General features: G+C 44.9%; 1 protein-coding gene across 1 annotated transcript in view; it reads left to right on the forward strand.

Annotated features, from left to right (window-relative positions):
* Nucleotides 1-12929, forward strand: part of IKBKE (inhibitor of nuclear factor kappa B kinase subunit epsilon) — a 162480-nt gene that overhangs the window by 118973 nt on the left and 30578 nt on the right. The window contains exons 16-17 of the mRNA XM_063955165.1: nucleotides 2731-2770; nucleotides 2855-2956. Coding sequence (XP_063811235.1) covers nucleotides 2731-2770; nucleotides 2855-2956 — 142 coding nt within the window. The remainder of the gene's footprint in view (nucleotides 1-2730; nucleotides 2771-2854; nucleotides 2957-12929) is intronic.

Here is a 12929-nt window from a genome sequence, read left to right on the forward strand (position 1 = left end):
TTCCTTTGACCGAGTTTGCCTATAATAACTCTTGTCATTCTTCCACCAAGGAGTCCCCATTCTTTTCGGTCTTGGGCTTTCATCCTAGAGCCAATTCTTTTTACCCTCATTTTCCAGTCTCCTCGTTGACCTTAACTTCCCGTCTCAGAATGATTTGGAAAAAGGTGCACCTTGCCCTTAAGAAGGCTGCCTTCCGAGAAAAAAAAAATTCTGATAGGTTCCGACGCCCATGCACTTTTAAGGTGGGAGATAAGGTGTGTTTGTCAACCCGCAACATCAAGCTCTGACAACCCTCGGCTAGATTGGGACCCAAAATTATTGGACCGTTCCTTATCGTTAAGAAGGTCAACCCAGTTGCTTTTCGGCTACGCTTGCCTAAATCACTCAAAATTGGCAATACTTTTCACAGTTCCCTTCTGAAGCAGTATTTTTCTTCCAGGAGATTCCCTCTGAAGACTTCCCAGGGTAGACCTCCGGTGGATGTTCAGGGGCAACAAGAGTTCTTGGTGGAGAAGGTTTTAGATTACAAAGTTTCTCGGGCCGGCTTTATTTTTTGGTTCACTGGAAAGGCTATGGCCCGGAAGAAAGGTCTTGGGTCCTGCATAACAATTTACATGCCCCTAAACTTAAGAGATTATTCTTTCAGGAATTTCCTCAGAAACCCAGCTTTAGGGGTTCTTTAACCTCTCCTCAAGGGGGGGGTACCCGCTCGGTCTGCTTCCGAGCGACGCTCACAGCCGCCGCACCTCGCTACCTGCCCACCCGGCGCCTAGCAACGCCAGGACGCCATGCGTACTGTATCCGCCGGGTCCCTGGCAACGCTAGGACGCCGGGCGTCCTCAGCCGCTGGGTCCATAGCAACGGGGACGCCATTGGCGGACCGCGTTCCCCGTTGCCAGATAAGATTGATTAGTTGCTCGTGCAGCAGGGCACCTGCACGGCAACTAGTAATTAGGGTCTGGGGGCTGGTCTTGCTGGCCCTCCTGTCATTGGCCAGCAGGGTCTTTTTATGGGAGCCAGCACACTGCAGCCTCGCCGGTGATAGCTTCCTGTATGCTGTTCCTGCCTTGCAACGTCTGTTCCTGGTCAGCTGTATCTGGTCGATCCTGCTCCCTGTTCTCCTGAGTCCCGGAGTTCTGAAGCCGGTCCTGGGAATCCTTCCTGTCCAAGTGAACCTGTTGCAGTCATCTGGGGGTTCTCGCTTGTTGGGGTTCTCTCCCGGTTTCGTGAGTAGCGGCTTCTGCCGCGTGTTGCGGCCTAGGCCGCTTAGTCCTCGTGTTAATTTTGTATTGGTGGTTTTTGCGGAGGTTTCCGCTTTTCACTGTCCTCCCCGGTACACGGCGGTGCCGTGTGGGGGTGTGGACAGTGGTATCTTTTTTGTTGTTCTTTTCCCTTGGCGGCGTGCCGCACATATATTTTGTTTTAGGGTAGTTAGTAGCCCCTAGCTTTCTGTTTGCTTTAGTTAGAGGTCCCCTTGTTATTGTCCTGTCTTGGTTCACGCCTTGTCTCACTCTAAGACCTGGGGGCATCGGAGTTGGGCAGACCTAATCCGCCCTTCAAACGCGGCTGCCGTGGGCCCAAGAAACCATAGTCACTCAGGCGTGAACTGACCACACGGGTAAAACAATGGAGGTAGGGTGCTAGGGGCTATTCCCGTACCACCCCTTATTTCAGCATCACGTCCTGGTGCTCTGGACTCACTACGCAACATCTCTCTAGTTCTGAGCATCAGGAACGTAACACCCAGTTTATATTATGCCTTATTACAGAACCCCCATTTCAGAATATGCAGCATTATGGTGTCCATAATTCATATTAAACCAAATTACTATGCCCAATACATAATAACATACAACTGCTAAACTTACCCTTTCTTAAAATGGAATATTACCCTAATTAGGCATAAAAGTCTTATAAGAAATTATATCCTATTGACCACTGCTGACGCTTCATCCCTGTTGGCAGCTTTTTGAGTCTTATGCAACAGCCCCATATCAGGGCTGAGCAGATTGCAGTTTACAGTGAGGGCCTGATTCTGAGTTGGGAGTAAAGCAAGTATGTTTGCAACTGGACAAACCATGCTGCAATTCAAGTGGTGTAAATACATTTACTTTTTTTTTTTTGCATGCAGGGTGAATACTGGCAGCTTATACAGTACATGTAGGCAAGAAATGCTGAACCTGAGTGTAAAGGCAGTAAGGAAGGCCTGGGGACAGAGACAACCACCTACAGTATATGAGCGCTGAGGAGTTCCCCTTTTCAGGCTTATCCCAATTGCTTATTGGCCAATTTGGGTAATTTTGTAGACAACATTTGACCTGGATTCAGGGGAACAAGAACTCGTATTAAGGTCCACTGACCCCTGAACCCCATAGCAACGGCACCCCCTGCACATACAATAGCTTCACCCATGTCAATAGCACATTCTGCTTTGTCAATACGGCATAACTGGTGATAAAATAGGGATCATCAGTACATACAAGCATTCAGAGAGAATGCTAGGCAGACTATGAATGCAGCATGCTTATTCTTACTCAGTATACTGTGGGCATGGTGCTCATTGGAATAAATGATCCCTATTTCAAATGCCATTAATGCTGTATTAATCCATGACTTGAAACTTAATCCCTTGAAAAATGGCTGTATGTGTAAGCCTTTAGTATCGTCATGTTATTCAGTTGTGTAGTATATATTACAACATCATATATCATATTTTTTTATTGTTTTCAGAGCTTTCACACAACGAAGAGCAAATCCATAAATTGGATAAGTGAGTTATCCTTTTAATATAATCCAGAATATTTATATTTGTATTTCCTGTTTCCAACTCATTCCCATTTCTATATATCCATAGAATCAATTTAGCAAACCTGGCCAAGAAAGTTCTAACTATATTTCAAGATGAGGTTGTGCAAATATATCAAGCAGCTCTCTCAGGACACAGTGGCAGGATGAGGTAATGTACTGTACATGCATTTAGAGATGTATGTGTGCTATCATACGTGTACTAGTATATCGGATCCAGCATATGCCAGGTCTCTGCCCCGTCCTCCACTCTGACTGACTACGGACCACCTCTGCTGCTTCCCCCTCCCCCGCTATGTGCCGGTGCAGCACAAAAATTATAGTAGCCCTCATTTATCACATTTATCACACAAAATGCCACATGGTACCCCCCAAATTACAGAAAAATGCCACATAGTGCCCAATTTATTACAGTGCCCCATTTAGTACTTAGAATGCATTTGACAGCCCTGGATAATATTTATTGCGCTGGTTGGCTTGTGGCTTCTCTCTGCTTTTTCTCCCTGTCTGCAAGGTGGCACAATAGGAGCAAGGGACAATCTGAAAACTAATTGCCACTATACAAGTATATTCCAACATGTGTATTCCAACACTTGTATTGTAGCTAGTAATTTGCAGACTGTCTTTTGCTCCCAGTGTTCAACCTTTCAGACATGAAAAGGAGTCTACGCCACGTCTACTTTATTGACCCCTATCTGATCTGTGCAGCAAAGCACCATAAGAGCTTTTAGATCCACTGTAATAAATATTACAATAATTGTTACCACAGTGAAACTAAGTGCGCAAATAGCACCTGTTGCACATGCACTGGGTTCTGTGGAAGCCTAGTAATGTTTATTTCTTTTACTGCAAAGGATTATTATGGTGCCCTGGTGACTGCAATACCCTTTTTCCACTGCCGCAATAACCCGGGTTGCTGTTTTATATAAAAGGGTCCTTGAAAAAAAAGTCTGCTCTAGTGACCCGAGAATCCGACCCAGGTAAGGGTGTAGCGTAAACGGTACAACCTGGGTTATCCAACCCAGGCTATGCTTAAAAGCTGTGTATGCAGAGGTCCGCCTCAAGGGAGTGTCTGTGAGCGATATGCAGGGCAGAGACGGGTTCAGTGTGAATGGGGCCAACCTGGAAATAATCCGGTCTAAGGTGCAGTGGACCCGGGTTTTTGGTGGAAAAGGGGTATACTGTAAGTTACACCCATAACATTTATCTTTCACTAGTGCTTATCTTTAATGACAAAAGGTACCGTTATTCCGTAAAAGTGTACTGGCACGCACCTAAAGTTACAGGATGATACAAAATTTAGAGCAGCTTCCATACTCTGGACAAGTCTTCAGATACTTGTTTTATTCATTTGTGAAATTATGTCACAAATTTATTCTTGTATTTGGAAGCAGTTATAAGAATGAAACATTAACATAGTAACATAGAATTTCACAGCAGATAAGAACCACTTGGCCCATCTAGTCTGCCCCTTTTTTTTTATCCTTTAGGTAATCTCAACCCTTTTTGAACCTTAATTCTTTGTAAGGATATTCATATGCCTATCCCAAGCATGTTTTAATTGCTCTACAGTCTTAGCCACAACCACCTCTGATGGTGGGCTATTCCACTTATCCACTACCCTTTCTGTGAAGTAATTTTTCCTTAAATTTCCCCTGAACCTGCCTCCCTCCAGTTTCAGTGTATGTCCTCGAGTTTCTAATACTTCTCTTCCTTTGAAGAATGTTTCCCTCCAGAACTTTGTTAAGACCCTTGGTATATTTGAAAGTTTCTATCATGTCCCCCCTTTCCCTTCTCTCCTCCAAACTATACATGTTAAGATCTTTTAGCCTTTCCGGGTAAGTTTTGTGATGTAGGCCACGCACCATTTTAGTTGCCCTTCTTTGTACACTCTCTAATGTATTTATATCCTTCTGGAGATATGGTCTCCAGAAAAGGACACAGTATTCCAGATGGGGGCCGTACCAATGACCTATACAGTGGCATTATTACTTCCTTTTTCCTGCTACTGATTCCTCTCCCTATGCAACCAAGAATCTGACTTGCCTTTCTCATTGCTTTGTTGCATTGCTTTCCTGCCTGTAATTCACTTGAAATAGTGACTCCTAAATTCCTTTCCTCCTCAGTAGTTTCCATTATAGTACCCTTGATACTATATTTAGCTTTTGGGTTTTTGAGACCCAAGTGCATGATTTTGCATTTTTTTAGCATTAAACTGTAGTTGCCATGTTCTTGACAATTTCTCAAGCCTACCTAGGTCATCAATCATTTGTTTTACCCCTCCTGGTGTGTCTACCCTGTTGCATATCTTTGTATCATCTGCAAAAATGCATCCTTTCCCTTCAATACCATTTGCAATGTCACCAACAAAGATATTAAGGAGAACTGGTCCAAGTACAGATCCCTGGGGTACTCCACTGGTAACATTTCCATCCATAGATTGCACTCCATTTACTACAACTGTCTGTTTCCTATCCTGCAACCAGGTTCTTAACCATTTAACTGTTTTATAATCCACCTCTATGCCTTTAAGTTTATTTCGCAGTCTGTGATGTGGGACAGTGTCAAATGCCTTACTAAAGTCTAGATATGCTACATCTACCACTCCCCCTTGATCTATTATTTTCGTCACAGAGTCAAAAAAGTCAATAAGATTTGTTTTGCATGATCTCCCACCAGTAAATCCATGCTGTTTTGGATCCTGTAAGTTGTTTGATTTAAGATATTACACAACTCTTTATTTTAATAGTTTTTCCATTAATTTCCCTACTACTGATGGGAGGCTTACTGGTCTGTAGTTACTTGCTTCTTCCTTGCTTCCACTTTTGTGAAGTGGAACTACATTAGCCCTTTTCCAGTCCTCTGGAATGGCACCTGTATTTAATGACTGGTTAAATAATTTTGTTAAAGGTGTCACCAGCACATCTTTTAGCTCTTTTAGTATCCTTGGGTGTATCCCATCTGGCCCCATTGATTTATTCACTTTTAGTTTTGAAAGTTCTATTAGGACCTTCTCCTCTGAAAATGTACTTTCATCTACCTTATTTTTATGAATGTCCTTGCAACTTACCTGTGGCCCCTTCCCTTCTCCTTCTGTAGTAAATAATGAGCAAAAATAATTATTTAGGTGATCTGCTATTGCCTTGTCTCCCTCCACCAAATTCTCACTCTCTGTCTTAAGTCTTATTATTCCTCCATTTGATTTTCTCCTTTCACTTATATACTCTTAAAAAGTTTTGCCCCCTTTATCTACTGACTGGGCCATTTTCTACTCGGCTCCTTTGCACGTCTGATCACTTTCTTAGTATCCTTCTGTCTATCAAGATACACCTCTTTGTTGTTATTACTTTGAGTCTGTTTGTATTTCCTAAAAGCCATCTTTTTTGCTTTCATACTAGTTGATACTTTTTTCTTTTTCAGCCACTAGGGGTCACTGGAGTACTCTTGGGATATGGACGGTGCAATAGCAGGGATAAGCACATTTAAATATTTAAATGTGTAACCCTCCTGGCTCTCCATACTCCCAAGACGCCTTAGTGTTTTTTATGTACTTCATGGGATAGCACATCTTGGACTGAAGCTCCAGATATTTTATTTTTAATTTTTACTTTTTAATTTTTCACCACAGTCCTTCCCAGCTTATTAAGAAGCTTGGGTCCGGGTCTGTGTGCGCTGCTGTTGCAGAAGAGGCTTGTTGGCACTCAGACAAGGAGTCCCGCCATAGACCTATATCAGCTTCAGCTGATTCAGCCTAAGGCTGCAGGAGCTGGACAGCGCTTGAATGCAGAAGCCCCGTCAGAGCCTCCATTTACTTTCCAGGCATGCAGGTAAGGAGCGGGCAGGCAGCTCACACTGCCGCCACTCAGTTTTATATTGTGCAAATGTACTGGGTGCGGGGCGGCCAGCTCATGCTGCCACCCCGCCATGTGGATGCACCACTAGGAGTGATTATTGTGCCCGCATCCCTGCCCAGCCGCGGTCAGCCATACTGCCGCCGCTGGGCGCCTGCCGCTCCCACCACTGCTTCTCCCGCTGGGCGCCCGCCTAACAAGCTATGGACAGAATCACGTCTGCGCGTCTCGCCTTCATGCTCCGGCCGCGTACAGCTCATGCTGCCGCTGGCCGTCGTCACTCCCTCAAAGGCCCGCAGCATCACGGTAGCTGAGGGGGAAGTGGCCGCAGACAGCTCCACTGCTGCAGCGGCTCGCCTCTCCCTGCTATATCCGTCTCACTGTCCTCGGCCGCGGACAGCTCTCTCTGCTGCCGCGGCCTGTCAGCTCCACTTCCTGCACCACTGAGGAGGGGAGACATGTGGCGAAGAGGTATGATCCCTAGTATACGGGCTCTAATGTTTATATGTGGGAATGGATAAACCACAATTGTATTTCTGGAAAAGTACTTGTATTATATAATACATATATATATATATATATATATATATACACTGCTCAAAAAAAATAAAGGGAACACATAAACAACACAATGTAACTCCAAGTAAATCACACTTCTGTGAAATCAAACTGTCCACTTAGGAAGCAACACTGATTGACAATCAATTTCACATGCTGTTGTGCAAATGGAATAGACAACAGGTGGAAATTATAGGCAATTAGCAAGACACCCCCAATAAAGGAGTTGTTCTGCAGGTGGTGACCACAGACCACTTCTCAGCTCCTATGCTTTCTGGCTGATGTTTTGGTCACTTTTGAAAGCTGGCGGTGCTTTCACTCTAGTGATAGCATGAGACGGAGTCTACACCCACACAAGTGGCTCAGGTAGTGCAGCTCATCCAGGATGGCACATCAATGCGAGCTGTGGCAAGAAGGTTTGCTGTGTCTGTCAGCATAGTGTCCAGAGCATGGAGGCGCTACCAGGAGACAGGCCAGTACATCAGGAGACGTGGAGGAGGCCGTAGGAGAGCAACAACCCAGCAGCAGGACCGCTACCTCCGCCTTTGTGCAAGGAGGAACAGGAGGAGCACTGCCAGAGACCTGCAAAATGACCTCCAGCAAGCCACAAATGTACATGTGTCTACTCAAACGATCAGAAACAGACTCCATGAGGGTGGTATGAGGGCCCGACGTCCACAAGTGTGGGTTGTGCTTACAGCCCAACACCGTGCAGGACGTTTGGCATTTGCCAGAGAACACCAAGATTGGCAAATTCGCCACTGGCGCCCTGTGCTCTTCACAGATGAAAGCAGGTTCTCACTGAGCATATGTGACAGATGTGACAGAGTCTGGAGACGCCAAGGAGAACGTTCTGCTGCCTGCAACATCCTCCAGCATGACCGGTTTGGCAGTGGGTCAGTAATGGTGTGGGGTGGCATTTCTTTGGGGGGCCGCACAGCCCCCCATGTGCTCGCCAGAGGTAGCCTGACTGCCATTAGGTACCGAGATGAGATCCTTAGACCCCTTGTGAGACCATATGCTGGTGCGGGTGGCCCTGGGTTCCTCCTAATGCAAGACAATGCTAGACCTCATGTGGCTGGAGTGTGTCAGAAGTTCCTGCAAGACGAAGGCATTGATGCTATGGACTGGCCCGCCCATTCCCCAGACTTGAATCCAATTGAGCACATCTGGGACATCATGTCTCGCTCCATCCACCAACGCCACGTTGCACCACAGACTGTCCAGGAGTTGGCGGATGCTTTAGTCCAGGTCTGGGAGGAGATCCCTTAGGAGACCATCCGCCACCTCATCAGGAGCATGCCCAGGCATTGTAGGGAGGTCATACAGGCACGTGGAGGCCACACACACTACTGAGCCTCATTTTGACTTGTTTTAAGGACATTACATCAAAGTTGGATCTGCCTGTAGTGTGTTTTTCCACTTTTTCCACTTTAATTTTGAGTGTGACTCCAAATCCAGACCTCCATGGGTTAATAAATTTGATTTCCATTGATAATTTTTGTGTGATTTTGTTGTCAGAACATTCAACTATGTAAAGAAGAAAGGGGGTCATTCTGAGTTGTTCGCTCGTTGCCGATTTTTCGCTATGCTGCGATTTGCTGATAAATGCGCATGGTACGCAGCGCGCATGCGCTTAGTTATTTTACTAAAAACTTAGCAGTTTTGCTGTGGCTTCAGCGGCGCTTTTCGTTCGCACTGCTGATCGGTGTGTGATTGACAGGAAAGGGGCGTTTCTGGGTGGTAACTGAGCGTTTTCCGGGAGTGTGCTAAAAAACGCAGGCGTGTCAGGGAAAAATGCGGGAGTGTCTGAAGAAACGGAGGAGTGGCTGGTCAAACGCAGGGCGTGTTTGTGACGTCAAACCAGGAACTAAACGGACTGAGCTGATCGCAATCTGTGAGTAGGTCTGGAGCTACTCAAAAACTGCAAAGAATTATTTGCTAATCTTTCGTTCGCAATTCTGCTAAGCTAAGATACACTCCCAGAGGGCGGCGGCCTAGCGTGTGCAATGCTGCTAAAAGCAGCTAGCGAGCTAACAACTCGGAATGAGGGCCAAAGTATTTAATAAGAATATTTCAATCATTCAGATCTAGGATGTGTTGTTTAAGTGTTCCCTTTATTTTTTTGAGCAGTGTGTATGTATATATATATATATGACAACTGGTGTGAAAAAATTCAGACACAATTAAATACATACAGGGAGGAGTTGGTCTCTTTTAAGAGAAAAAAACTGCAGACTGTAACGACTGACTATGCCACACATAATGTGTATAGATGGCTTTCTGGTAATCCTAGTGGAGGTAGGAGACAGAGGACATACCGTCCACAGAAATATAGAAATAAATTTGGATTAGAGTCATCAACATCACAGTCTGCATCTGACTCTGAACCTAATGCACCACTTCCACCAAGTGGTTTTTTAGGTCCACGAAGGAGACGGGCGGGCACACCTGGAAACCAGGTAGACCACACCCGCGGAGGGGGGGATTCAGGCGGAAGAAACAGGAGGAGATAGAATCGGGATGTGTATTCAATTTATCCAATCATGTTTTGTCTAAGGCTGAAGGTTCTCTCTTGGCCCTGGGATTAAGTTTTGTGCCTTCCTCTAGGCATGATGAGTTTAATTTCGCTGTGGATCATTATAAGTTTGGGAGGAAGTTAAGGCTACGCGATTTTTTCATGGACAAAGATGAGACTGGTCGTTTTGAACAGACAGGTTCTCAATTTTTGAAACCAAGCCTTTTTGATCCACAGACTAATAACGCCAGCATACGTACTTTCCTGAGGATGACAGAACATGATTGCAAGGAATCTAAGGTTAAGAGGGTTTTTGATAACCTTAATTTCCAACAGAGACAGGCCCTTAAATCCTTGAGGGACAATGACACCATTGTGATCCGCCCTGCGGATAAGGGCGGGGCAATTGTCATCCAGGATGCAGTTGATTATGACAAAGAAATTAAACGCCAGCTGACGGATGTGACAACTTATACCAAGTGTAGCATGAATCCTATGCCAGGTATAAAAAGACGAATAGACCAGGTCATTGATATGGCCACTCAGAATGGTTGGCTCACTGAACAGGTCGCTTCGTACTTAAAGGTGGAGTTTCCGATCTGCCCATTGATTTATACACTGCCTAAGGTCCACAAGTCATTGGTGGACCCCCCTGGCAGGCCTATCATCTCTGCCAGGGGTTCCCTTTTGCAGCCCTTAGCTATTTTTGTGGATAGTTTTTTACAAGAACTTATCCCTCACATCCCGAGTTATCTTCGAGATACGAGCGACTTCTTGGACAACATTCTTGCGTTTAGAGATCTTAGTGAAAATATGCTATTTGTAACCATGGATGTTTCATCTTTATATACTATCATTCCCCATATAGAAGGGATTGAGGCAGTTAGAAAATTGATGATCATACATGGTGACATGCATCTTCCATGTGAATTTATTTTGGAGCTACTTGAGTTAATTTTGATATATAACCATTTCACTTATCAGGGTAATTATTACCTCCAATGCTCGGGGACCGCGATGGGGTCTAATGTGGCCCCGATGTATGCTGGTATTTTCATGCATGATTATGAGTCTAAAAACATCTACCCTAAATTTGGCAATAAGATCGCCTATTACAAGAGATTTATAGATGACATATTTCTGCTGTGGAGTGGCACCAGGGAGGAATTTCATTCTATGTTGAATGAACTTAACAATTTAGAGTCCACGGTTCGTTTTACTGGGGTTTGTGAGTATGACTCCATCAATTTTTTGGATGTGACTATATTCCGGAATGGAATGGAACTGGGTTCTACATTGTATAGGAAAGAAACCGATAGAAACACCTTCCTGCATGCGACCAGTAAACACCCGCCCTCTCTTAAATCAAGCCTCCCTATTTCCCAATTTATGAGGGTCTTACGGAACAACACTAACCCTGATACCGCAGAAGTTCAAATCAGAGAGATGAAAGAACGTTTCCTCGAAAGGGGATATACAAAGACCACAGTGGAGAGCTGTCTCATTAAGGCAAAACGTAAGGTACATCAGAAACGTAACCAGGGACAGAGCCGGATGATATTTGTGACACAATATGATGATATGTCTCCGGTTATCTCCAAAACCTTGAAAAAGCATTGGCCATTAATTAGATCTGACCCGAAGTTTAAGGGTACTCTGGAGAATCCACCAATGATGGCTTATAGACGTGGTAGAAACCTGAAGCAGATCCTTATGCAACCTGCCCGACGTCTTAATGCCAAGGAAAGCAGTACATGGCTGCACTCTCAGAGGCCAGGTTGCTTCAGATGCGTTGGTTGTGTGACGTGCCGCTCGCTGCTGCCAGGCACTTCTTTTCCACACCCTCACACTGGAAAAGTGATTAACATCAGATATAAGCTTCACTGCAGGTTAAACCATGTAGTCTATATGCTTTTATGCCCATGTGGCCTGGCATACGTTGGGATGACGACCTGCACCTTCAGAGAACGAATGGCAAACCACAGGAGCTCGATCCACCAGGCAATTATATCTGGTTCATCTGATAAACCGGTGGCACAGCACTTCTTAAAAGCGGGACATCAGGGCTCAGCACTTAGGTGTCGCATAATTGATTGGGTCCCGGAACCCGAGAGGGGCGGAGACCGTGCCCTTATATTGAGAAAATTGGAGGCAAGATGGATTTTTAGATTGGGAACTCTAGCTCCCAATGGACTAAATGAGAATAATCACCTTGGGATTTTCCTTAGATAAAGAAGAGGGGCTTTTGCCCTTTAGACCAGTGCACTGAAAAGTGTTAATTAAATACACTTTTAATTGATGTTCATATATGCATGTGTTTTAGACGCATGCATATATGTACTCATGTTTATGTATTCATGTTGTATGTTGGTGTTTGTCATGATAGAGTATTACCCACACCTCATTGGCTCCTTATTGCCCACATCTTTGTTTAGTTGAACAACCCTATTGATCATCCAAAAAAATCCATAAAATTAGTATTTGGATTCCCTTTTATATATATATATAATTTCTGTCCCATATTGTTTTAAATATGTCCTTACACAAAGTGGTTTTCCCTGTCAGCAGGCGATTGTAGTTCCGCCTGTCTATGCCTGGTTGCGTGGCAACCATAGGTAATATATGCGGTGAGCCGCTCGGAGGGTCACCCGGCAACCAGTGATTTAGAATGTCATCTATTGGCCGTGGTGTGACGCCCGGGAGGTTGCTTGGCAACCAGTCCGAGACGTCATTTCCGTTCCGGCGGTTGTCAGCATCATGTCATCTGTGGAGTGACGCTCGGAAGGTTGCTAGGCGACCAGTCCGATACGTCACTTCCGTTTAGGTCCCGATTGGCGGCTGACAGAGATGGGGCGGCTGGGTAGTGGTTGCTATGCAACCATTACGATCTTTGCTCAGGTATTTTTATAATATTGAGACTCTGGTTGTGGATTGTTGATACTAATATGAAATGGGTGATCTGCATTAATATCTATTTATATTAATATTGGGTTGTTCATATGTATAATTACGAATATACTGGGCTGACTCCGCCCACATAATGACGCAATTTTGGCGCGTTTTTTGAATAATGGGTATTTAGGGAGCCGGTGAGGCATGGTCAGTTAGGCTGCTGATGTGCTAAATATGAAGTGACAGCTCTCTGATGTTTCCTGTGTCCCCTGATGACGGTCTGGATATGGCCGAAAACGTTTGGG

This window comes from Pseudophryne corroboree, chromosome 2, assembly GCF_028390025.1.
Source record: "Pseudophryne corroboree isolate aPseCor3 chromosome 2, aPseCor3.hap2, whole genome shotgun sequence".
Lineage (NCBI taxonomy): Eukaryota > Metazoa > Chordata > Amphibia > Anura > Myobatrachidae > Pseudophryne > Pseudophryne corroboree.